The sequence below is a fragment of the Ranitomeya variabilis genome, chromosome 1, assembly GCF_051348905.1.
Source record: "Ranitomeya variabilis isolate aRanVar5 chromosome 1, aRanVar5.hap1, whole genome shotgun sequence".
Taxonomy (NCBI): domain Eukaryota; kingdom Metazoa; phylum Chordata; class Amphibia; order Anura; family Dendrobatidae; genus Ranitomeya; species Ranitomeya variabilis.
The window spans coordinates 1,028,573,256-1,028,599,204 of NC_135232.1; the positions used below are offsets into that span (position 1 = coordinate 1,028,573,256).

At 44.0% G+C, this 25,949-nt stretch overlaps 1 protein-coding gene across 1 annotated transcript in view; it reads left to right on the plus strand.

Annotated features, from left to right (window-relative positions):
• LOC143793050 (cytochrome P450 4V2-like) overlaps positions 1–25,949 on the plus strand; it is a 187,142-nt gene that overhangs the window by 6,619 nt on the left and 154,574 nt on the right. The window contains exons 3-5 of the mRNA XM_077279638.1: positions 784–869; positions 10,754–10,944; positions 11,074–11,143. Coding sequence (XP_077135753.1) covers positions 784–869; positions 10,754–10,944; positions 11,074–11,143 — 347 coding nt within the window. The remainder of the gene's footprint in view (positions 1–783; positions 870–10,753; positions 10,945–11,073; positions 11,144–25,949) is intronic.

The following is a 25,949-nucleotide window of genomic DNA, read 5'->3' on the forward strand; positions in this document are numbered from 1 at the left end:
GAATTGTGATCGGCCTCTCTAAACAGGCTATTAGACAACTATATGAAAGCCAACTAGCCATCGTTTGACAGCTGCAAGCCGCTGGTTTAATGTACTTTAATGATGTGATTAAAGTCTAGTGGGACCAAGGTCACATAGAGATTGGACATCTATTAACCCTATTCTTTCCCTTCAATGATAGCACTTTTGTCCTGCCATCTGATGTTACCCAAGTTAGTACCTGTCACACTGTCATATGCATTTCCTTCGTTACTGGCTCTGCCTTATGAGTGAACTAAAAGAAATTGCTCATTGTACCTTTGACTATATGACTTTATTAGCAATTCAGATACAGCCTTATATTGGTTGTGAAAAAAATATTAAAGCTAAAAGCATTAGTAGTGTTTTAGTTAAATACATACAGCCATCTCAATGGCTTCCTGATTATTAGTCTGATCTACTTTTGTTCACAGTCTGAATTCACTGAAACACAATTTAACCAAATACACAATTTACAATACGTGCCTTTGGCATGTAATTTGTGCTGCTGAATAAAAACTATAATAGTAAAAAGATCTCTCTGCCCAACCTAGCCTATCAATGAACAGTTCCATACCAAACAGTTGCTTGGGTATAATAGCATTTCATATTATGTCTATTCATGCGGTCTCCTAAAGGCTTATTGTTATCATGTAGTATGCATGTTATTCGTTACCAAGTTCTGTTATGGTCACTTTTTTATATTTGGGATATTTATCAATTCTTATCATCTTGTTACATACGATACTTTTTGGTATTCTATAGCCTATATTGAACACATCAAAGCATATGGACAAGGCATACCCATACAAGTTTCTTCATCCATGGCTTGGCACAGGACTACTTACCAGGTATGTTATTATACGTTTTATCTCAGAATATTAGCAGTTGTAGAACTGTGGATTTAAAGTGAATTTGTCACCAGGTTTTTCCTACCTAATCTGATGGCAAATGCCTGCAAGGAGAGATAATCAAATCTGAAACATAACTTTTAATGATATACTTAAAAGAAACTAGAATAAAACCAACATGCACAATGACCACCAATAATTATAACAATATAAAGTGAAAGTGCTCAGTAAACCAGTGCTCATATAAAAGGTTTGATCTGAGTGACCAATGATGAACCACTCTTGACCATGCAGAATTGTTGGAGCTGGATATGACCAGGGACCGTGTCTATCATACCCTGTCGTGCCCAATGTATTGGCAAGTACTCATGTGTAGTGTTGCCTTGGTAATACCCCAAAAGAAAATGTACCCCCCTTTGTGTTTCTTCCTCTGTGTAGAGGATTCATCAGGGGAATAAATGTGCTATAAGGGTAGACGGGGGTTAAGAAAAAAATGAAGTTCCTGCAAAGGCAGGAAATTTGAAAGATGGGTCTACTGGATCATGTTAGAGCCCTCAAATAGAGAAGTGGTCAGATGTTGCATCATCATAATCAGTGCAAACTCTTAATGATCCAGCATCTGACATCATTTCCAGTCACTGGACTGCATATCTGACTTGGTTTTCTGTGTTTGGAAAGTGCATGTGACCTCCGTAATATGTGGTTTCCGGTTGTTGAAAAAGTTAGAAAGTATGTGTCATAGAATCAAAAAGCAGTAAAGCAACAGAAATAAATATGTATGTATCTGATGAACATGTGTGTTATTACTATAAACAATAAATATTTGTGTTGCTGGTGGGTCCATACTAAATCCTTTATTGGTGATGACAGCTTCAAGACTGTACCTGCAGGTTTGGCCGAACACTTAAAAAAGTTCCGTTCAGGTACCAGAACTGTAGTGCAACCCTCAGCTTTCAGCTTTATCATGGCTGGTTATTAAGAATGGAAGGGTCCTCCACTGTTCCTGTTGACTGCCATTTTTTAATTACATTTTGAACTGTGGAAAGGGCAACTTGAAAACGCTTTGCTATCTTCTTATAGCCTTCTCCTGCTTTGTGAACCTCCACCATTTTCATTTTCAGAGTGCTAGGCAGCTGCTTAGAAGAACCCATGGCTGCTGTTTTTGGCACAAGGTTAGAGGAGGCTGGGTTTTTATAAAGATTGGAAATTTGCATCACCTGGCCTCTCCTAATGATAATAGTGCACAAGCCATCACAAGAGTGACCAAACTTTTGCATTGGCCCATTTTCCTTTTTATAATTTGTAAAATGTAAAAAATGAAAATATATATATATATTTTTGCCTAAAATACAAAGGAAATGTGTCATCTTTAACTTTACGCCTTTTAGAGATGATTTCATCTTCAACTTGATGCTGACAATAACAGTAATTTTGACCAGGGATGCCCAAATTTTTACATACCACTGTGTACTTGTATTTTATATATTATATGAAAGAATCTTTACTGAAAGGTACCAATTACAATCTGTGTACAGTCACAATGAATATTAAAGGTACCTTCACATTAAGCGACGCTGCAGCGATAGCGACAACGATTCCGATCGCTGCAGCGTTGCTGTTTGATCGCTGGAGAGCTGTCACACAGACCGCTCTCCAGCGACCAACGATGCCGAGGTCCCCGGGTAACCAGGGTAAACATCGGGTTACTAAGCGCAGGGCCGCGCTTAGTAACCCGATGTTTACCCTGGTTACCAGCGTAAAATGTAAAAAAAACAAACAGTACATACTTACATTCGCTTCCCCCGGCGTCCGCTTCCTGCACTGACTGAGCGCCGGCCCTAACAGCAGAGCGGTGACGTCACCGCTGTGCTGTACTTTCACTTTACGGCGCTCAGTCAGTGTGGGAAGCGGACGCCGGGGGACGCGAAGGTGAGTATGTACTGTTTGTTTTTTTTACATCTTACACTGGTAACCAGGGTAAACGTCGGGTTACTAAGCGCGGCCCTGCGCTTAGTAACCCGATGTTTACCCTGGTTACCAGTGTAAAACATCACTGGTATCGTTGCTTTTGGTGTCAAACACGACGATACACGCCGGTCTGACGACCAAATAAAGTTCTGAACTTTGTTCAACGACCAGCGATATCACAGCAGGATCCTGATCGCTGCTGCGTGTCAAACTAAACGATATCGCTAGCGAGGACGCTGCAACGTCACGGATCGCTAGCGATATCGTTTAGTGTGAAGGTACCTTTAGGTGTTTTATAGATAACAGGACATTTATTTTGTAAGCTTTTTGAGTAGTTGAAATGAACTAGAGGCTACTTCTGTTCCTGTACTGAAGGGGTATTCAGATGTTCTCTCTATATACAATTCTTCATGCTTCATTTTTTTGGTCCACCCAATTAGGCAACAGAAAAATGGAAAAAAATTGTAACAGCTCATTTACTTTGAATGAAAACGTCCATGCAAATATGTTAGGCATCGCAGCGTGATATTTGAAGGGTATTGCAGCTTGCTACATCTCTAGCACAATATCTGGATAAATCAGATAACAAATTGTTAGAACCTACGTTACACTTACACTTCTTAGCCTGTTTATTGTGTCTGATTTTCATATGCAAAAAGGGTTGAAACTAGTTAATGTGAGCTTGAATTACTCAGCAAAAAAGTTTTCAGAATTGTATTAAAAGCATTAATATGCACAATTTTACAGGAGAACATACAATAAATTAAAATATTTATCCACCAGTTCATGTTAAAAGAGCTATATAACTACTAGAGTGCAATGACGTTATTACAGAGCACTATCTAAATCCATGCTTTCAAAATAAACAAGACTTCAAGAGGTCAATGTTCATATGTTCAAGGTTGCACAGTTATTTTAGTTGTATTAGTAGACTACAATGATTCAACAAAACTAGCAACCTGTAGTAAGGCAGAAATGAGCTATTCCAGACTATCACTAGTCCATATTATAAATGTAGAAAAATGAAAAGTAGCCAGCTCACCCGTAACAAAACATTCTCTAGTTCCAACAGCTAAGAAGGTTGCACCAAAAACCAAAAAAGTATTAGTAGCTGCAGTAAATAAATTATATTGGGATGCAACAACAAGATAGAACTTACATAATGAAAATTGAGCTCTAGTCAAATTTACTGAAACCTGCGGTACCACATGGATTCGAACACTGCTATTGATTCACGATTATCGGCAAAAAATTTAAAATGCCCACTGCCATTTCACACCCTGAAAACTCGGTGAGCCTGAAAATGGCGTCAGGGGTAGTCACGTAGGTTTCCCAATAATGCACTGTCGCAATCACTTAGCAATGTCTAGTCCAGGCAATCAAAGGAAGATATCACAGGCAGTATAAAAGATAGGGAGTGGGACAAAGAATAGAGATGAGCAAATATTTCAATGTTCGGTTCGGCTCACAATTGTTGAATTTGCAATATTCGCCAAATTAACATACACAGCACAAAAGCCGGTGTTTGCCATGCTGTGTGACAGCATGAGAAACACTGGAGTAGCGCTTCTGATTGGTGGTAAAATGATCCCTGCTGGTCAGAGAGCCATGATTCCCACACTATCAGAAGACAGCGTGAGCGCTCAGCTGTGATTGGAGGTATAAAGTTTACCTCCGGTCAATAGTGTTGTTGCTAAATAATTTTTTAAAAATGGCATAAGTTCCCCTGTATTTTTGATAACCAACCAGGCAAAACTCACACCTGGGGGCTGCAACCCTCAGCTGTCAGCTTAAGCAAGGTTGGTTATCAAAAATAAAGGGGTCCTCACGCCATATTTTTACTTATTTAAATAAATAATTTAAAAAAGGCATGGGGTCACTCCCATTTTTTACAACTAGCCTTGCTAAAGCAGACAGATGGGGGCTGGTGTTCTCAGGCTGGTAAGGGGCCATGGATATAGGTTCCCCAGCCTAAAAATAGCAGCCCGCAGCTGCCCAGAAAAGGCACATCTATTAGATGCTTTGCCCAGTTTTTCCCATTTGCCTTGTAGCGGTAGCGAGTGGGGTTCATATTTGTGGGGTTGAAGTCACCTTTGTATTGTCAGGCCCACGGCTTAGTAATATATAAAGTATATATTACTAAGTATAAAGTCCTTTATTAGAAATAAGACTAAACACAGTTTTCCATTTAAAAAGACAAACAAACACAGTTATACTCACCTAACGCCTATTCCACCAAAGCACTCGTTCTTCTGTAAAAAAAAACTAAAATAAAAAAAACAACAATATCCCTCACATGTCAGTCGTTATGTCCCATGCTGTAATCCATGTCTGGGGGATTAATAGTTTTGAACCTAGACAGTGCCAAAATGCGACTGTCCAGGCTGAGAACCACTGGTAGCTGAGCTGCTGGGAGCGCAGCATCATGATTGGCAGTGACATCATTGAGTTTACCTCTGGTCACTGGTGTCAGCTAATGAGATTACAGCTCCCATCAGCTGACACTTGCTGCTGCTAATAACAGTGAGAGCAGGAACGGCAGATTGGGAGTATTCATCAGCCGCTCCCACTTTGTAAATAATAATAAAAAAACCCTGCATGAATTCCCTTGTATTTTTGATAACCAGCCAGGCAAAAATCACAGCTGGGGGCTGCAACCTTCAGCTGTCAGCTTCAGCAGGGTTGGTTATAAAAAATAGAGGGGTCCCCACGCCGTGTTTTTCATTATTTAAATAATTAATTAAAAAATGGCATGGGGTACTGCCAGTTTTGACAACCAGCCTTGCTAAAGCAGACAGCTGGAGGCTGGTATTCTCAGTCTGGTAAGGGGCCATGGATATTAGCCCCCCAGCCTAAAAATAGGAGCCCGCCGCTGCCGAGAATAGGCACATCTATTAGATGCGCCAATTCTGGTGCTTTGCCTGGCTCTTCCCACTTGCCCTGTAGCGGTGGCAAGTGGGATTCATATTTGTGGGGTTGATGTCACCTTTGTATTGTCAAGTGACATCAAGCCCACGGATTAGTAATTACGAGGTGGCTATAAGACATCTATCCATTGTTAATCCTATAGTTGTATGATAAATAAAGACACAGCCAGAATAAAGTCCTTTATTACAAAAAAGACTAAACATAGTTTTCCATTTTATTTAAAAATAACAAACACAGTTATACTCATTTAATGCCTATTTCACTGAAGCTCTCGTTCTCCTGTAATAAAACAATATGTATATATATATATATATATATATATATATATATATATATAACATAGGTATATACATAGATAGACAGAAGAAAAGCCGACAATTCATCTGCAGTGTATAGTACAATCACTGCAGGAGCCAACAGGATAGAAGAGATGGATTACATACAGTAAATACAAATATAATAGGTAGATATACAGATGTCAGTGACAAATACAATTAGTTCAGAGTGTGTGCAGCTTGCTATACATGTATTTTAAAAGATGATTTTTCTGAAAAAGATGACTTGGGCTCACGTGCAATTTTCGTAACCAGCAGAGGGAAAGTGCACGGCTGGGGTCCTACAAGTTCATGGCCAATGAACTAATTTCGCCTATGTGACATTGGCACTCGCATTGACGTCAGAAAGGTGAAGTGAGTTAATTGGCCGTGAAATCGTACAAGCTGTCTAACAGCACAGCAAGCAGGAGAACTTTCTCACGCTCGTAGTGCCCTCAGACAGGGAATAACTGTTTACAGGCAGACACTGAACACACCAGCAGGGCACATAGCAGATGTACAGACATGCTACAAGTACCTCAGCATCCCACAGGGATATGGTAACCATGATGAGAAGGCAAGGAAAGCAGCAATATCCAAATACCATCAAAGGGTAAGACAGGTCCTGAAGAGCCAGCTCAATGGGAAGAATAAAATCCACGGCATCAACACATATGCCCTGCCAGTTATCAGATACCCTGATGGCGTAGTGTGCAGGCCAAAAGAAGAGATGGAAACTGCAGATGTGAAGACAAGAAAGCTCCTCACAGTGCATGGAGGTCTCCACCCTAAGTCTAACACCCAAAGTTTCTATGCCAACAGAAAGGAGGGTAGGTGAGGCTTGATAAGCATTCAAACCACCATCATAGATGAAACAAGGAGTATCCAGGAATACATCAGAAAAATGGTGCCAAAAGATGACATGCTGAGAGAAAGCCTAAGGAAGAAACAGCAACAGATCTGGAAGGAATGACAAGAGCATGAAGCGCCATGGCAAGACAAGCCACTGCATGGGATGTACCATCGACAGATAATGGAGGTGGATGACATGGAGAAATCCTACCAATGGCTGGAGAAAGCTGGACTCCGAGACAGCACAGAGGCATTAATCATAGCGGCACAAGGGCAAGCACTAAGTAGCAGATCCGTAGAAGCAGGAATCTACCACACAAGACAAGACCCAAGGTGCAGACTATGCAAAGAAACCTCAGAAACTGTCCAACACATAGCAGCAGGATGGAAAATGCAAGCAGGAACAGCATATATCGAACGCCACAACCAAGTAGCGGGAATTGTATACAGGAAGGGTAACGTCTCACAGTGGCACTTTTGTCGCTACGACGGCACGATCCGTGACGTTCCAGCGATATACATACGATATCGCTGTGTCTGACACGGTAGTGCGATCAGGGACCCCGCTGAGAATCGTACGTCGTAGCAGATCGTTTGAAACTTTCTTTCGTCGCTGGATCACCCGCTGTCATCGCTGGATCGGTGTGTGTGACACCGATCCAGCGATGTGTTCGCTTGTAACCAGGGTAAACATCGGGTTACTAAGCGCAGGGCCGCGCTTAGTAACCCGATGTTTACCCTGGTTACCATTGTAAATGTAAAAAAACCCAAAACACTACATACTTACATTCCGGTGCCTGTCTCGTCCCTCGCCGGCGGCTTCCCGCACTGACTGTGAGCGCCGGCCGTAAAGTAAAAGCAGAGCACAGCGGTGAGGTCACCGCTGTGCTGTGCTTTACGGCCAGCCGGCGCTCACAGTCAGTGCGGGAAGCTGACGGCGAGGGACCTGACGGACATCGGAATGTAAGTATGTAGTGTTTTTTTTTTTTTACATTTACAATGGTAACCAGGGTAAACATCGGGTTACTAAGCGCGGCCCTGCGCTTAGTAACCCGATGTTTACCCTGGTTACCCGGGGACTTTGGCATCGTTGGTCGCTGGAGAGCTGTCTGTGTGACAGCTCTCCAGCAACCACACAACGACTTACCAACGATCACGGCCAGGTCGTATCGCTGGTCGTGATCGTTGGTAAATCGTTTAGTGTAATGGTACCCGAACATCTGCACAGCATATGGGCTAAGTCCTCTTAAGTCCAGGTGGGAAACACCAGAAAAAGTGGTGGAGAATGAAAGGGCTAAAATCTTCAAGATGCAGAACTTCAAGATCAAGACAGATTAGCAGGTGTTGGCTAACCAACCAGACATTGTGATAGTAGACAAGGATCAGAAGACAGCAATGATAATAGATGTGGCAGTGCCAAGTGACAGCAACATCAGAAAGAAGGAATATGGGAAGCTGGAGAAATACCAGGGCCTTAAAGAAGAACTGGAGAAGATGTGGAAGGTGAAGGCAACAGTGATTCCAGTGGTGATAGGAGCACTTGGAGCAGTGACCCCTAAGTTGGAAGAATGGCAACAACAGATCCCAGGAGCAACATTTCAGCTCTCTGTCCGGAAAAGCGTAATGCTGGGAACAACTAAGATCCTGCGCAACACCCTCAAACTCCCAGGCCTCTGGTAGAAGACCAGAGAATGAGGAAGGACAACAAAGACCACCCCCATTGGGGGTAAGAAGGAAGTTTTTGTTTATATAAATATATATATATATATATATAAATATATATATATATATATATATATATATATATATATATATATATATATACACAGTGGGGAAAAAAGTATTTAGTCAGCAACCAATTGTGCAAGTTCTCTCACATGAAAGGATGAGAGAGGACTGTAATTGATATCATTGGTGGTAAACCACAACTATGAGAGTCAAAATGAGAAAACAAATGCAGAAAATCACCTTGTCTGATTTGGCAAGATTTATTTAGCAAATTATGGTGGAAAATAAGTATTTGGTCACCTAAAAACATGCAAGATTTCTGGCTCTCACAGACCTGTAACTTCTTCTTTAAGAGGATCCTCTGTCCTCCACTCATTACCTGCAGTAATGGCACCTGTTTGAACTTGTTATTAGTATAAAAGTCACCTGTCCACAACCTCAAACAGTCACACTCCAGTCTCCACTATGGTGAAGAGTAAAGAACTGTCGAAGGACACCAGAAACAAAATTGTAGCCCTGCACCAGGTTGGTAAGACTGAATCTGCAATAGGCAAGCAGCTTGGTGTTATGAAATCAACTGTGGGAGCAATAATAAGAAAGTGGAAGACATACAAGACCACTGATAATCTCTCTCTATGTGATCACAAGAATGGTGAGCAAAAATCTCAGAACCACACAGGGGGACCTAGTGAATGACCTGCATAGAGCTGGGACCACCGTAACAAAGGCTACCCTCAGCACTACACTACGCCACCAGAGACTGAGATCCTGCAGTGCCAGACATGTTCCCCTGCTTAAGCCAGTACATGTCCGGGCCCGTCTGAAGTTTGCTAGAGAGCATTTGGATTATCCAGAAGAGCATTGGGAGAATGTTATTTGGTCTGATGAAACCAAAGTAGAACTGTTTGGTAGAAACAAAACTCGCCATTTTTGGAGTAGACAGAATGCTGAGTTGCATCCAAAGAACACCATACCTATTGTGAAGCATGGGGGTGGCAACATCATGCTTTGGGGCTGTTTCTCTGCAAAGGGACCAGGACAACTGATCCGTGTACATGAAAGAATGAATGGGGTCATGTATCATGAGATTTTGTGTGCAAACCTCCTTCCATCAGCAAGGGCATTGAAGATGAAACGTGGATGGGTCTTTCAGCATGATAATGATCCCAAGCACACCGCCAGGGCAACGAAGGAGTGGCTTTGTAAGAAGCATATGAAGGTCCTGGAGAGGCCTAGCCAGTCTCCAGATCTCAACCCCATAGAAAAACTTTGGAGGGAGTTGAAAGTCTGTGTTGCCCAGCGACAGGCCCAAAGCATCACTGCTCTAGAGGAGATCTGCATGGAGGAATGGGCCAACATACCACCAACAGTGTGTGCCAACCTTGTGAAGACTTACAGAAAACGTTTGACCTCTCTCATTGCCAACAAAGGATATATAACAAAATATTGAGATGAACTTTTGTTAATGACCATATACTTATTTTTTTACTCATGCACTATTGCTGCGGCGGTGATCGGTGCATGGTGCAACACCTTTAAGGTCATGTACTCACTGAGCGGTTCACCGTGACATAGCAGAGGGCTTCATACAGTTTTATCAAAATGTTGAACTAAGAACCTCACATTCAGTTTCATAAATTATTTCTCTGCTGCGATAGATCAATGTATACGTTTTGAATGTGTGGTATTTTAGAGCAATAATATCTTTCTTTATTTTATTCTCATACTAAATTTATATATAATAAGTTTTAGCTACTTCCATAATTATCCCATGAAAATATTGTATAGACAGCAACCAATTTTGGATGAGATTGACTATTTATATTTGGAACACATCTGAAACCAACTGATACCTTCACTAAATCCTACAAATTGGAAGTCAGTTTTACATTTACAAAGACAATAGGTTTGTGGAACCTCTGAGACCTAAGGAAAAGGTTGGTTGGTATTTGAGTAACGTAAGAAATATCATTCACTATTACCACATTACAATACAGTTGAACAACTATAGATATAACAACAGTACATATAATAAAATGATAAAAGTGTGTGCCAAATAAATAAGTGATGTGATCTTTCTTTAAATGTTTCCAGTACAGGTAAAAAGTGGCATTCCCGAAGGAAAATGATAACTCCAACTTTTCATTTTGCGATTCTGTCAGAATTCTTGGAGGTTATGAATGAACAATCAAAAGTGTTGGTGGAAAAATTCAAGGAAAAAATGGACAAAGAAGCTTTCAATTGCTTTATGGATGTAACCCTTTGTGCTTTGGATATAATATCTGGTAGGTATAAAAGTCTATCTATCTATCTATCTATCTATCTATCATCTATCTAACTATCTATCTATCTCTCAATACCATATTCAGTTTAATTTTTTGTTTAGTAATGTATTCTTCTTGTTGGTTTTCCAGAAACTGCTATGGGAAAGAAACTATATGCCCAGAGTAACAGCGATTCTGAGTATATACACGCAATTTACAAGTAAGGTTTATCTTCTTTTCTTGACATCTATTTTTTTACATTTAGACTAGATAATCTGTTATTCCAAGTCCATAATTTCATTCTTGGCATTTCTTCCATGATTTTCTCACATAGTAAAAACTTAGATTAGAATCTACGTTCACATATAAACACAATTATTTGTAGCTATGCAAGCTTGTCAGCATGTAAACTTTGTTATGGGTGTTGCTTTAGACCTACATTTACCAAAAGTGGCATCATTTTACATGTAAATCTCAGTTAATTTGCAACAAATTTATGACTGCATTTTATCTATCCTAAGTTGTTGTGATTCATAACATGTATCATTGCCAAATGCAATGGTTAAATACAATGTACTTTTTCTATACTAGGGTCTGATTGGAGAAGAGAAACATTTTTTTTCTTCAATGTACAATTTTTCAGCTAGTTTTTAAGGTAATCTGTCACATGGTTTTTGTTATGTACCGTAATTAGAGTGCACCATGATGTTGGAGAAAGAGACTGATTCTAGGGATGTATCACTTACTAGGCTGTGTCTTTTGCTCTTTTACTACAATCAGTGTTTTATCAGCAAGAAATTATCACTACAGGACCAGGTGTCTTGTGTCTTTTGGTCTAACCACTCCCCCAGCGCAGATTATCAGCCAGAAGTATTCTGTCAATGTACAATGTACACAGAAAGCTACCAATCAGTGATGTGAGTGGGGTAATAACATTCTGAGCTCTGCTAGATCAGCAAAAGAGAAAACATGAATCTATCATAACTACTGCAGTCAGGAAACTGACACATCAGTGGAAATGAGGTCTCTGTCCCTTCTTTATGCTACTGTCAGATTACATAGCAAAATTCTGCTGACAGAGTCCCTTTATTATTTTAAGGTATACCTAAACTCTAAGCTATGCCTACATTTCACTTCAGTTTTACCAACTGGCATGTGTGGCACAAGTGGCTGTAAATTCATGTTATAACCATATTTAGATATATACAGTATAGAAAACATGTCAAGACCATTACTATGATGAGAATCTATTGTAGAGATTGTCCAAATGTGTTAGTACAATGTATAAGTAACAAGGAGCAAAAACCAAGGAGCAAAACCAAAGGAAAGAGAGGGGTTCGGTGTTTTAAAATGTACAATATATTAATACTATGATATTCATAACGAGACGGTAAAAGTGACAGTAAAAGTGACAGTACAGCATACCCTTATGTGAAGTTCCTTCTTTCGAACGTATGAGTGGTGCTGCTAAGGTATCAGCCAAAGATACAGGTAAACAGACCTGCAGAGGGTAATAGGGCATAGTAAGTCATACAGCTGTAATTCTGGGCAGGTTTGACCTCAGGCTTGGTCCCATTCAGGGAGCCAAGAAACGGGCGGACATAGATATACATGTGTGTATAAAAGCCCAACAGCATCATTAGGTTAGATACAACGCCATTTGGTATAATATAGGGGATTATTGCTATATAGTGTCCCACAATAGTGATAGGGGTCCAAGTAAAAGCACAGAACCAACCTATTATTACCCAAGAGGCTACAATGTTCCCCCAGTGGGCTGATTCAAGGGGCTATGGAATACTTGCCAACTTATTGTTAGTGTTGCTGCAGCCGCCGTGATAGAGAGTTGGTTGGTATATGTACATATAGCTGTGGGGGTAAATATAGACATACTAGGTATTTTTGTCTGTTGACAACATGATAGCAGTAGATCAAAAGAATGGCAGTAGATCAAAAGAAACCACTACCTGTTTGTTTGCAGAGCCAGCCAGGGCCAACATATGATACTCTTATGGTGCTTATTGGCTAAAGGTGATGGGAATAAATTCAGCTGTAAAAGAGACAGACAGCGTGAAGGTAGGACGCAGTCAGAGATATCTATATTGGAAACTTATCTGCTGATTGGTGGTAGCTCACATCTGTCCTCTGTTTGTGGTGATCATAGTAGCCGGGTCCAGCGTTGGTGGACAAGTGGGGGAGGAAGACACTGACCGTGTCAATGCACAAGAAGGCGTTAGCAAGTGCCATAGAGGCGCTTCTTTTAAGGCCCTAGCCGGTCACATTGCCGGATATAGTGTAAGGACGCCGGCGCCTGCGTATTATGTATAAGTCTAGAAATGACGTACAAGCAGAGGGTGCCCGCGCTTGCGCAGTAAGGCCCTGGCTAGTCGTAGTGTAAGGACGCCGGCGCCTGCGCAGTATGTATAAGCCTAGGTATAACGTACAAGTAGAGGGCGCCCGCGCTTGTGCAGTGAAGGCTGCAAGTAGATGTGTCCGCGCCTGCGCAATGGAACTGGGGCCGGTCATACTGCTAACTGCAGTGAGAAGTCGCCAGGCAATCGTGTAGAATAGAAATGCGCTGGCCGGAGGCGCCCGTGCATGCGTGGTAGGCGCTAAGGGTGGACGTGCTGGCGCCTGCATGGTGGGACACTATTGTGTTATGGAGCAAACTGTGTTTGCGCAGTGCCCATAGGTGGAGCAAGATAGAGTCACCATATAAGCGAGCATATATATAGTGTAGCGCTGTTCCATGTGGATGGCTGGGAAATCCTGTTATGTTAGATAGAGATATAATGTGATGATTGGAGACATTATATGCTGATATACCATAGTAGCAGATGCAATTAATGAATGAAAATACAATTACATAGGTACATGCAGATACGTGGTAGGAATCCAAACTGAAGGAAATAAATAAAATAAAGGAATAGAAAATAATGAACAAAATGTTGGAAAATTAATTGGAAATTAATAAGGGAATGGATAACTTGAAAAACAAAATACTCTTATATTGAAAATAATAAAAAAGAAAATGGGGGAAACAATTGGGGAAAAAATAAATAAATAAATAAATGAAAAAATGAAAAAAGAAAAAAAGAAAAAATGAAAAAAAAAACAAAAAGAAAAAAAAAACGCCTTCTTGTGCATTGACACGGTCAGTGTCTGTCTCCCCCACTTGTCCACCAACGCTGGACCCGGCTACTATGATCACCACAAACAGAGGACGGATGTGAGCTACCACCAATCAGCAGATAAGTTTCCAATATAGATATCTCTGACCGCGTCCTACCTTCTCACTGTCTGTCTCTTTTACAGCTGAATTTATTCCCCTCAACTTTAGCCAATAAGCACCATAAGAGTATCATATGTTGGCCCTGGCTGGCTCTACAAACAAACAGGTAGTGGTTTCTTTTGATCTACTGCCATTCTTTTGATCTACTGCTATCATGTTGTCAACAGACAAAAATACCTAGTATGTCTATATTTACCCCCACAGCTATATGTACATATACCAACCAACTCTCTATCACGGCGGCTGCAGCAACACTAACAATAAGTTGGCAAGTATTCCATAGCCCCTTGAATCAGCCCACTGGTGGAACATTGTAGCCTCTTGGGTAATAATAGGTTGGTTCTGTGCTTTTACTTGGACCCTTATCACTATTGTGGGACACTATATAGCAATAATCCCCTATATTATACCAAATGGCGTTGTATCTAACCTAATGATGCTGTTGGGCTTTTATACACACATGTATATCTATGTCCGCCCATTTCTTGGCTCCCTGAATGGGACCAAGCCTGAGGTCAAACCTGCCCAGAATTACAGCTGTACGACTTACTATGCCCTATTACCCTCTGCAGGTCTGTTTACCTGTATCTTTGGCTGATACCTTAGCAGCACCACTCATACGTTCGAAAGAAGGAACTTCACATAAGGGTATGCTGTACTGTCACTTTTACCGTCACTTTTACCGTCTTGTTACGAATATCATAGTATTAATATATTGTACATTTTAAAACACCGAACCCCTCTCTTTCCTTTGGTTTTGCTCCTTGGTTTTTGCTCCTTGTTACTTATACATTGTACTAACACATTTGGACAATCTCTACAATAGATTCTCATCATAGTAATGGTCTTGACATGTTTTCTATACTGTATATGCAGCGCCCCAGAGTCCTGGTCATTGCAGTACTGATGCTCCGCCGCTAAGGGGGGCTATGGTACATCTGATGGCACTGAAGGAGTTCACCTGACCAGGTATCACAGACACCAATACACTTCACAGTCTGGCCTCCAGGGGGAGCTAAGGGTGCTATGTATTAGGCCACTCCTCACAATCTGGTAAAACTGGGGTTAGATAGGAAGTTAGTCAGAAAGCTGACTGGGTTGGAACCAGGCAACATCCTGTGGCAGAGGGTGTTGCAGGGGAAGATTCAGGGGGGTCCCTGTCAGGGGTGGGATCCTGACAGAGGCCTAGCGAACAGAAAGAACTGCGGCGGTACCCCAAGAAAGGACAAGAAGCGAGGTTTATTGTGCTGAGTGAGAAACGAGATCAACGCAACAAGGAGAAACACCAGTAGGAGTCGTGCTGTAAGTCGAGGCAACATCCTACTGAGGCGCGCAGCCGGTGGCCGGAACGCCGAGGAAGTATTGAGCTCCAGGCCTTACTTCAAACCTACGGCAGGACAGTCAGTTATAGGCGGGCTGTCTCACTCAAATCACCTAAGAAGACATAGGGGGCAACATTTGGAGAGGGGCGACTCTAGGGTCCCGGAAGACCTCCGAGCCTACCCGTCATACGGGTGCGTCCTAGCCATATCATCTGGGGGACGAAGCAGAACATCATAATCGAGTTGTGAGGGAACTTCAGAAACAGACACAACAGTTGTGGGGACTATCCCGTAAGCACAGCAGGGGAGGACAAGAACACATAAGCACTAGAAGGTAGGCACAGATTTCCACCTGCAAAGGGAACCCTGGAGGTGCCATCGGACCGGCCGGACTTACACAGCCCGGTTAACCGTATTCCGGATTGAGGATCCTGAAGCCTTCAGTAAAGAGGTAAAGAGACTGCAACCTGGTGTCCTTGTTATTCACCGTGACCTGCACCACACCACAACATCATCACCATCCACACCTTTCACTGGACGCCCCTCAGCAGGGTCACGGACCGGGTCTAGCCACCGTGACAACCCCAGAACAGAGACTCAGAGGCCCGGCACCGTGTACCCCTCGGCCCTGCGGCAGTGGGGGTGCTCCAATTATATGTAAATATTTATAAATGTTTATGTTTGTTTATATCATGTACATAGTTATTCACTGTATTTTATCTTATTTGTTTCAGCGATATTGTGATCAAGGCCACGGGTTGGCCGAAATGTTTTTTGCCTATCGCTTCACCTGAGCATTTATTTAATAAAACCATTCCCTTGAATCAAGTATCTTCATAGTACGAGTGCAGTGATTATATTTTCATGATTGAGAGGACCACCGGTTCCGTTCACTTGCACCGTCACTCCCGGAACTGTCGAGTGCTAGCCTTCCATACTTTCTATAACCATATTTAGAATTGAGAGTCCTCAGTGGTTGATACTAGGGTTGAGCGAAACGGATCGTTCATTTTCATAAGTCGCCGACTTTTGGCAAAGTCGGCGTCTCATGAAACCGAGCCGATCCCAGCGTTGCATCGGCCATGCGGTACGCAACTTTCGAGCCAAAGTCGCGTTTCGATTACGCTAAAAGCGCCATTTCTCAGCCAATGAAGGTGGACGCAGAGTGTGGGCAGCGTGATGACTAGTGTTGAGCATTCCGATGCTGCAAGTATCGGGTATCGGCCGATACTTGCTGTATCGGAATTTCCGATACCGAGATCCGATATTTTTGTGATATCGGGTATCGGTATCGAAACAACATTAATGTAAAAATGTGTAAAAGAAAGAATTAAAATAAAAAATATCGCTATACTCACCTGTCCGACGCAGCCTGGACCTCAGCGAAGGAACCGGCAGCGTTGTTTGTTTAAAATTCGCGCTTTTACTTGGTTACGTGAATTCCCGGCTTGTGATTGGTCAGGGCGGCCATGTTGCCGGGACGCGGACCAATCACAGCAAGCCGTGACGAAATTACGTCACGGCTTGCTGTGATTGGTCCGCGTCCCGGCAACATGGCCGCCATTAACCAATCACAAGCCGTGACGTCACGGGAGGCTGGACTTGCGCGTTTTTTTAAAAAGCGCGCGTGTCCAGCCTCCAGTGAATTCCCGGCTTGTGATTGGTCAGGGCGGCCATGTTGCCGGGACGCGGACCAATCACAGCAAGCCGTGACGAAATTACGTCACGGCTTGCTGTGATTGGTCCGCGTCCCGGCAACATGGCCGCCATTAACCAATCACAAGCCGTGACGTCACGGGAGGCTGGACTTGCGCACTTTTTAAAAAACGCGCGTGTCCAGCCTCCAGTGACGTCCCGGCTTGTGATTGGTCAGGGCGGCCATGTTGCTGGGACGCGGACCAATCACAGCAAGCCGTGACGAAATTACGTCACGGCTTGCTGTGATTGGTCCGCGTCCCGGCAACATGGCCGCCATTAACCAATCACAAGCCGTGACGTCACGGGAGGCTGGACTTGCGCACTTTTTAAAAAACGCGCGTGTCCAGCCTCCAGTGACGTCCCGGCTTGTGATTGGTCAGGGCGGCCATGTTGCCGGGACGCGGACCAATCACAGCAAGCCGTGACGAAATTACGTCACGGCTTGCTGTGATTGGTCCGCGTCCCGGCAACATGGACGCCATTAACCAATCACAAGCCGTGACGTCACGGGAGGCTGGACACGCGCGTTTTTTAAAAAGTGCGCAAGTCCAGCCTCCCGTGACGTCACGGCTTGTGATTGGTTAATGGCGGCCATGTTGCCGGGACGCGGACCAATCACAGCAAGCCGTGACGTAATTTCGTCACGGCTTGCTGTGATTGGTCCGCGTCCCGGCAACATGGCCGCCCTGACCAATCACAAGCCGGGAATTCACGTAACCAAGTAAAAGCGCGAATTTTAAACAAACAACGCTGCCGGTTCCCTCGCTGAGGTCCCGGCTGCGTCGGACAGGTGAGTATAGCGATATTTTTTATTTTAATTCTTTCTTTTACACATTTATATGGTTCCCAGGGCCTGAAGGAGAGTTTCCTCTCCTTCAGACCCTGGGAACCATCAGGAATACCGTCCGATACTTGAGTCCCATTGACTTGTATTGGTATCGGGTATCGGTATCGGATTGGATCCGATACTTTGCCGGTATCGGCCGATACTTTCCGATACCGATACTTTCAAGTATCGGACGGTATCGCTCAACACTAGTGATGACATAGATCTCAGTCCCCACCATCTTAGAGAAGGGCATTGCAGTGATTGGCTTGCTTTCTGCCGCGTCACAGGGGCTATAAAGGGGCGTTCCCGCCGACCGCCATCTTACTGCTGCCTTAGAAGGCTCCCTGACCCTGATAGCTGCGTTGCTGTGCCTGTGTGTGTACGCCGCTGTGCAAACAAAATGCTTTTTTCAAAGCACAAATCCTGTATTTCCTTCCTTTCTGCAGAGCTATCTTGTGTGTTTGTCCACACTTTTGTGTGCAGCAGTCCTTTTTCTAGCTGCCTGCCATACTTTTCTGAGATAACTGCAGGGAGATAAATATTGGCAACTCTGCCTCCGTGCCAGTCCTGTGGGTGGCATCTCTCTCTCAAACGAAAACCACTGTGTGATACTTGGCCATTTTTTTTTTTTTTTTTGGCTACATTCTCCCTTTTCCAAAAAAATAAAAATTAGTGGGAGATAAATATTGGCAAGTCTGCCTCCGTGCCATTGCTGTGGGTGGCATCTCTCTCTCATTGTGTGGCACCGAAAAAACCACTGTGTGATACTTGGCCATTTTGTTTTTTTTGGCTAAATTCTGCCTTTTCAAAAAAATAAAAATTAGTGGGAGATAAATATTGGCAAGTCTGCCTCCGTGCCATTGCTGTGGGTGGCATCTCTCTCATTGTGTGGCACCAAAAAAACCACTGTGTGATACTTGCCCTTTTTTTTTTTTTTTTGGCTAAATTCTCCCTTTTCCAAAAAAATAAAAATTAGTGGGAGATAAATATTGGCAAGTCTGCCTCCGTGCCATTGCTGTGGGTGGCATCTCTCTCTCATTGTGTGGCACCGAAAAAACCACTGTGTGATACTTGGCCATTTTGTTTTTTTTGGCTAAATTCTGCCTTTTCAAAAAAAATAAAAATTAGTGGGAGATAAATATTGGCAAGTCTGCCTCCGTGCCATTGCTGTGGGTGGCATCTCTCTCATTGTGTGGCACCGAAAAAACCACTGTGTGATACTTGCCCTTTTTTTTTTTTTTTGGCTAAATTCTCCCTTTTCCAAAAAAATAAAAATTAGTGGGAGATAAATATTGGCAAGTCTGCCTCCGTGCCATTGCTGTGGGTGGCATCTCTCTCTCATTGTGTGGCACCGAAAAAACCACTGTGTGATACTTGGCCTTTTTTTTTTTTTTTTTTGGCTAAATTCTCCCTTTTCAAAAAAAATAAAAATTAGTGGGAGATAAATATTGGCAAGTCTGCCTCCGTGCCATTGCTGTGGGTGGCATCTCTCTCTCATTGTGTGGCACCGAAAAGCAGTGTGTAATAGTGGGCCTTTTTTGGGGGGGGGGTAAATTCTCCCTTTTCAAAAAAAGAAAAAAAATTAGTGGGAGATAAATATTGGCAAGTTTGCCTCCGTGCCAGTCCTGTGTGTGGCATCTGTCTCTCATTGTGTGCCACCGAAAAGCAGTGTGTAATACTGGGCCTTTTTGTTTTTTTTGGGTAAATTCTCCCTTTTAAAAAAAAAATAGTTAGTGGGAGATAAATATTGGCAAGTCTGCCTCCGTGCCAGTCCTGTGTGTGGCATCTGTCTCTCATTGTGTCCCACCGAAAAGCAGTGTGTAATACTGGGCCTTTTTGTTTTTTTTGGGTAAATTCTCCCTTTTCAAAAAAAAATAGTTAGTGGGAGATAAATATTTGAAAGTTTGCCTCCGTGCCAGTCCTGTGTGTGGCATCTGTCTCTCATTGTGTGCCACCGAAAAGCAGTGTGTAATACTGGACCTTTTTGGGTTTTTTGGGTAAATTCTCCCTTTTCAAAAAAAAATAGTTAGTGGGAGATAAATATTGGCAAGTTTGCCTCCGTGCCAGTCCTGTGTGTGGCATCTGTCTCTCATTGTGTCCCACCGAAAAGCAGTGTGTAATACTGGGCCTTTTTGTTTTTTTTGGGTAAATTCTCCCTTTTCAAAAAAAAAATAGTTAGTGGGAGATAAATATTGGCAAGTCTGCCTCCGTGCCAGTCCTGTGTGTAGCATCTGTCTCTCATTGTGTGCCACCGAAAAGCAGTGTGTAATACTGGGCCTTTTTGTTTTTTTGGGGTAAATTCTCCCTTTTCCAAAAAAAATAGTTAGTGGGAGATAAATATTGGCAAGTCTGCCTCCGTGCCAGTCCTGTGTGTGGCATCTGTCTCTCATTGTGTCCCACCGAAAAGCAGTGTGTAATACTGGGCCTTTTTGTTTTTTTTGGGTAAATTCTCCCTTTTCAAAAAAAAATAGTTAGTGGGAGATAAATATTGGCAAGTCTGCTTGAGTGCTGCTCCTGTGTGTGCCATCTGTCTCAAATTATTGGGGCACAGAAAACCTAGTGTGTAACATTGGGCCTGATTTTCCTTTCAGTGTCAGGCACCTATAAAGGTATATATAAATCCTACAGAAGTTTGAGTTCAAGTTATAAGTTGTTTTACAGTAACAAATAGCGTTACTTTAGTTACGTTTTGCAAAGAATGAGGAAGTCTAGTGGAAGAGGTCGTGGCCGTGGGCGGTCATTGTCAGCTGGTAATGATGGTAGTGGTGGTGGTGGAGCATCAGGTGGTCGTGGTAAAAGCAGTACAGCACCTAAGTCTCGAGTTGTTGAGCCAAAAACTTCGTCTGCCTACACAAGGCCTCGAACGCTCTCTTTTCTGGGAGTAGGAAAACCACTTTTGAAGCCGGAGCAGGAGGAACAAGTATTGGCTTTCATTGCTCACTCTGCCTCTAGCTCTTTCGCCTCCTCCTCGGAAAGTGCAAAATGTCAGAGCAGTGCATCATCAGTGGATGCTCCCGGTCAGGAACAAGTCGCTTCCTTGTGTCCTTCACCCAGAACAACAGTGAAGGATGCGTCAGTCGACAAAACAGGTTACTCCATGGAGCTCTTTACACATACCGTTCCTGGGTTAGACAGTGAAACAGTTAACAGGCCATGCCCATTAGAAGTTGAATCGGACATGGAGTGCACAGATGCACAGCCACAGCCAGATTACTATGCTGTTCCTTTGACTCAGACCAGAACATTGCCCTCGCAGTGTACTGAGGCAGAATCAAACCCAGCGGAGACTATGGTGCCCCGGCACGAACGCTATACCACCGGCTTACACGGTTACACAGACGAAGTTGCACACGACATAGAAGAGGAGGTCATAGATGACCCAGTTGTTGACCCCGATTGGCAGCCATTGGGGGAACAGGGTGCAGGTGGCAGTAGTTCAGAAGCGGAGGAGGAGGAGCCGCAGCAGGCATCAACATCACAACAGGTTCCATCTGCCGGGCCCGTATCTGGCCAAAAACGCGTGGCAAAACCAAAACCAGTTGGAGGACAGCGTGGCCATCTGGTTAAAGAAGCTCAGTCTGCAATGCCTGAAAAGGTATCCGATAGTAGAAAGAGTGCAGTCTGGCATTTTTTTAAACAACATCCAAATGATCAGCGCAAAGTCATCTGTCAAAAATGTTCAACTACCTTAAGCAGAGGTCAGAATCTTAAAAGTCTAAATACAAGTTGCATGCATAGACATTTATCCACCATGCATTTGCAAGCCTGGACTAACTACCAAACGTCCCTAAAGGTTGCAGCACCCTCGGCCAATGAAGCTAGTCAGCAACGCTACATCCCTTCCCTCACTGTAAACCCACCATTTCCCGCACCACCTGCAGTATCTGTGCAGCTTTCGTCGCCAGGCCAAAGAAGTCAGGGAATCGCCAGGTTTGCAGTAGGAAACACTGCATGTAGGGCACCGGCAAGAATACCATCTCCAACCCTCTCTCATTCACCCATGTCCACCGGCACCACCGCTAGTTCCACGATCTCCAGCTCTCCAGTCCAACTCACCCTACATGAGACTCTTGTTAGGAAAAGGAAGTACTCATCCTCGCATCCGCGTACACAGGGTTTGAACGCACACATTGCTAGACTAATCTCATTAGAGATGATGCCCTACCGGTTAGTTGAAAGCGAAGCTTTCAAAGCGCTGATGGACTACGCTGTACCACGCTACGAGCTACCCAGTCGGCACTTCTTTTCTAGAAAAGCCATCCCAGCACTCCAACAGCATGTTAAAGACCGCATCGTCCATGCACTCAGGCAGTCTGTGACTGCAAAGGTGCACCTGACAACAGATGCATGGACCAGTAGGCATGGCCAGGGACGTTACGTGTCCATCACGGCACACTGGGTGAATGTGGTGGATGCAGGGTCCACAGGGGACATCAATATTGGGACAATTTTGCCTAGCCCACGGTCAAGGAAAGAGTTGGCTGTAGGCGTTCGCCCCCCCTCCTCCTCTTCCTCCTCCTCATGCAGAAGCGAGAGCTCGTCCACACACCGCAGTCGCACATCCACTCCATCCGCAGCTGCCACTGTTGCACACCAGGTGTGCCATTATGGGACAGCTAGTGGCAAGCGTCAGCAGGCTGTATTGGCAATGAAGTGTTTGGGCGACAACAGACACACCGCGGAAGTTCTGTCCGAGTTCTTGCAGAATGAAACTCAGTCATGGCTGGGCACTGTACATCTTGAGGCAGGCAAGGTTGTGAGTGATAACGGAAGGAATTTCATGGCTGCCATAGCCCTATCCCAACTGAAACACATTCCTTGCCTGGCTCACACCTTAAACCTGGTGGTGCAGTGCTTCCTGAAAAGTTACCCAGGGTTACCCGACCTGCTCCTCAAAGTGCGCAGACTTTGCTCGCATATCCGCCGTTCACCCATACACTCCAGCCGTATGCAGAACTATCAGCGGTCTTTGAACCTTCCCCAGCATTGCCTAATCATCGACATTGCAACAAGGTGGAACTCCACACTGCACATGCTTCAGAGACTGTGCGAACAGAGGCGTGCTGTTATGTTTTTGTGGGAGGATACACATACACGGGCAGGCAGTTGGATGGCAGACATGGAGTTGTCAGGTGTGCAGTGGTCGAAGCTACAAGACCTGTGTCAAGTCCTTCAGTGTTTTGAGGAATGCACACGGCTGGTTAGTGCAGACAACGCCATAATAAGCATGAGCATCCCCCTAATGCGTCTGCTGATGCAAAGTTTGACGCACATAAAGGAGCAGGCGTCTGCAGCCGAGGAAGAGGAAAGCCTTGACAGTCAGCCATTGTCTGGTCAGGGCCGTGTTGAGGACGCGGTAGCAGGCGAAGAGGTGGAGGAGGACGAGGAGGATGATGGGGATGAGTACTTTTTGAATGAGGAAGCTTCTCCTGGGCCAACAGAAATTAGTGGCGTTGCAAGCCCGGGTTCTGTTTTTTTAAGGGAGACAAGTGACGTAGATTTGCCTGTAACTGCCCCTCCAACCAGCACAACCGCAGATTTGACAACTGGAACTTTGGCCCACATGGCGGATTATGCCTTACGTATCCTCAAAAGGGACACACGCATTATTAAAATGATGAGCGATGATGATTACTGGTTGGCCTGCATCCTTGACCCTCGCTATAAAGGCAAATTGCAAAATATTATGCCACATGAGAACCTCGAACAAATATTAGCAACCAAACAAGCTACTCTTGTAGACCGTTTGATTCAGGCATTCCCAGCACACAGCGCCGGTGATGGTTCTCAGTCTCACACAAGCTGCAAGGGGCTACATGGCAGAGGTGTTCGAGGTGCACAGATCAGAAGTGGCGTTGGACAGAGGGGTTTTCTGACCAGGTTGTGGAGTGATTTCGCAATGACCGCAGACAGGACAGGTACTGCAGCATCCATTCAAAGTGACAGGAGACAACATTTGTCCAGTATGGTTACGAACTATTTTTCAGCCCTTATCGATGTTCTCCCTCAAGCGTCATTCCCATTTGATTACTGGGCATCCAAATTAGACACCTGGCCTGAATTGGCAGAATATGCATTGCAGGAGCTTGCTTGCCCAGCAGCTAGTGTGCTATCAGAAAGAGTATTCAGTGCTGCTGGTTCAATATTAACCGAAAAAAGGACTCGTCTGGCTGCCCAAAATGTGGATGATCTCACCTTCATTAAAATGAACCACTCCTGGATTTCAAATTATTTTGCCCCACCTTTCCCGGCTGATACCTAGCTTTCCTATAAAAAGGTCTTGCTTGTGGACTGGTCTTACTGAGTGTTCCTATCTCTTAATTTGCAGCAGCTGTTTGTCCAGCATACGACATGTTTACACCTCCCCCAATGGGAAAAATCCCCCCACGGGGCCGTTGTCTCGCCACTTGGCGCAAGCACCCGTTACAGTGCTGTTTGTCTGAAGAGGTGGGTGTGCCCGCTTTTGGTCGACGGCACTGCCACTGGGTCCCTCATAGTACAATGTAGTGTCTCTGGCGGTGGTGGTGCGCACCCAACGTCAGACACACCGTTGTAACATGAGGGGCCCTGGGGCGGTACCGCCGGCCACAAGAGAGTTCCCCCCCCAGCTCAAACTGTGCTCTACCACGTGCAAAATTATCTCGCACAGCTCCACCAATGTTTAGTCTATGCACTGACATCATTCAATGCCTGGCACTGACAAACAATACCAATTTGTTTGCATCTATGATGCTAGTTAAAGTAGTCTGGGGCAGTGTCCTATATTGACACCAGTAAATACTAATTTACTGCCAAATTACTTTGTCATAAACTCTGCAGATGAGCCCACCCCTGTACCTAAGCATGCCACCCTTTTTTTACTTATAGTTGTTTTGCGAGACATTAACATTTTTTTTTTTTTTTGGAGTACTAACTGTGTCAGACACTCCTTGCAATCCTCCTCCACTGACCACAATGCTGCCTGCCTGTGTATCCATGTAACCGATGTAAAACTGCCATGAGCCTATTGTTTGTTATTTTAGGCCTTTGTTAGCCTGTCTGCGGTCCCTACTTCCATTACTCCTCCTCCACTGACCACAATGCTGCCTGCCTGTGTATCCATGTAACCGATTTAAAACTGCCATGAGCCTATTGTTTGTTATTTTAGGCCTTTGTTAGTCTGTCTGCGGTCCCTACTTGCATTACTCCTCCACTGACCACAATGCTGCCTGCCTGTGTATCCATGTAACCGATGTAAAACTGCCATGAGCCTATTGTTTGTTATTTTAGGCCTTTGTTAGCCTGTCTGTGGTCCCTACTTCCATTACTCCTCCTCCACTGACCACAATGCTGCCTGCCTGTGTATCCATGTAACCGATGTAAAACTGCCATGAGCCTATTGTTTGTTATTTTAGGCCTTTGTTAGCCTGTCTGCGGTCCCTACTTCCATTACTCCTCCTCCACTGACCACAATGCTGCCTGCCTGTGTATCCATGTAACCGATGTAAAACTGCCATGAGCCTATTGTTTGTTATTTTAGGCCTTTGTTAGCCTGTCTGCGGTCCCTACTTCCATTACTCCTCCTCCACTGACCACAATGCTGCCTGCCTGTGTATCCATGTAACCGATGTAAAACTGCCATGAGCCTATTGTTTGTTATTTTAGGCCTTTGTTAGCCTGTCTGCGGTCCCTACTTCCATTACTCCTCCTCCACTGACCACAATGCTGCCTGCCTATGTATCCATGTAACCGATGTAAAACTGCCATGAGCCTATTGTTTGTTATTTTAGGCCTTTGTTAGCCTGTCTGCGGTCCCTACTTGCATTACTCCTCCACTGACCACAATGCTGCCTGCCTGTGTATCCATGTAACCGATGTAAAACTGCCATGAGCCTACTGTTTGTTA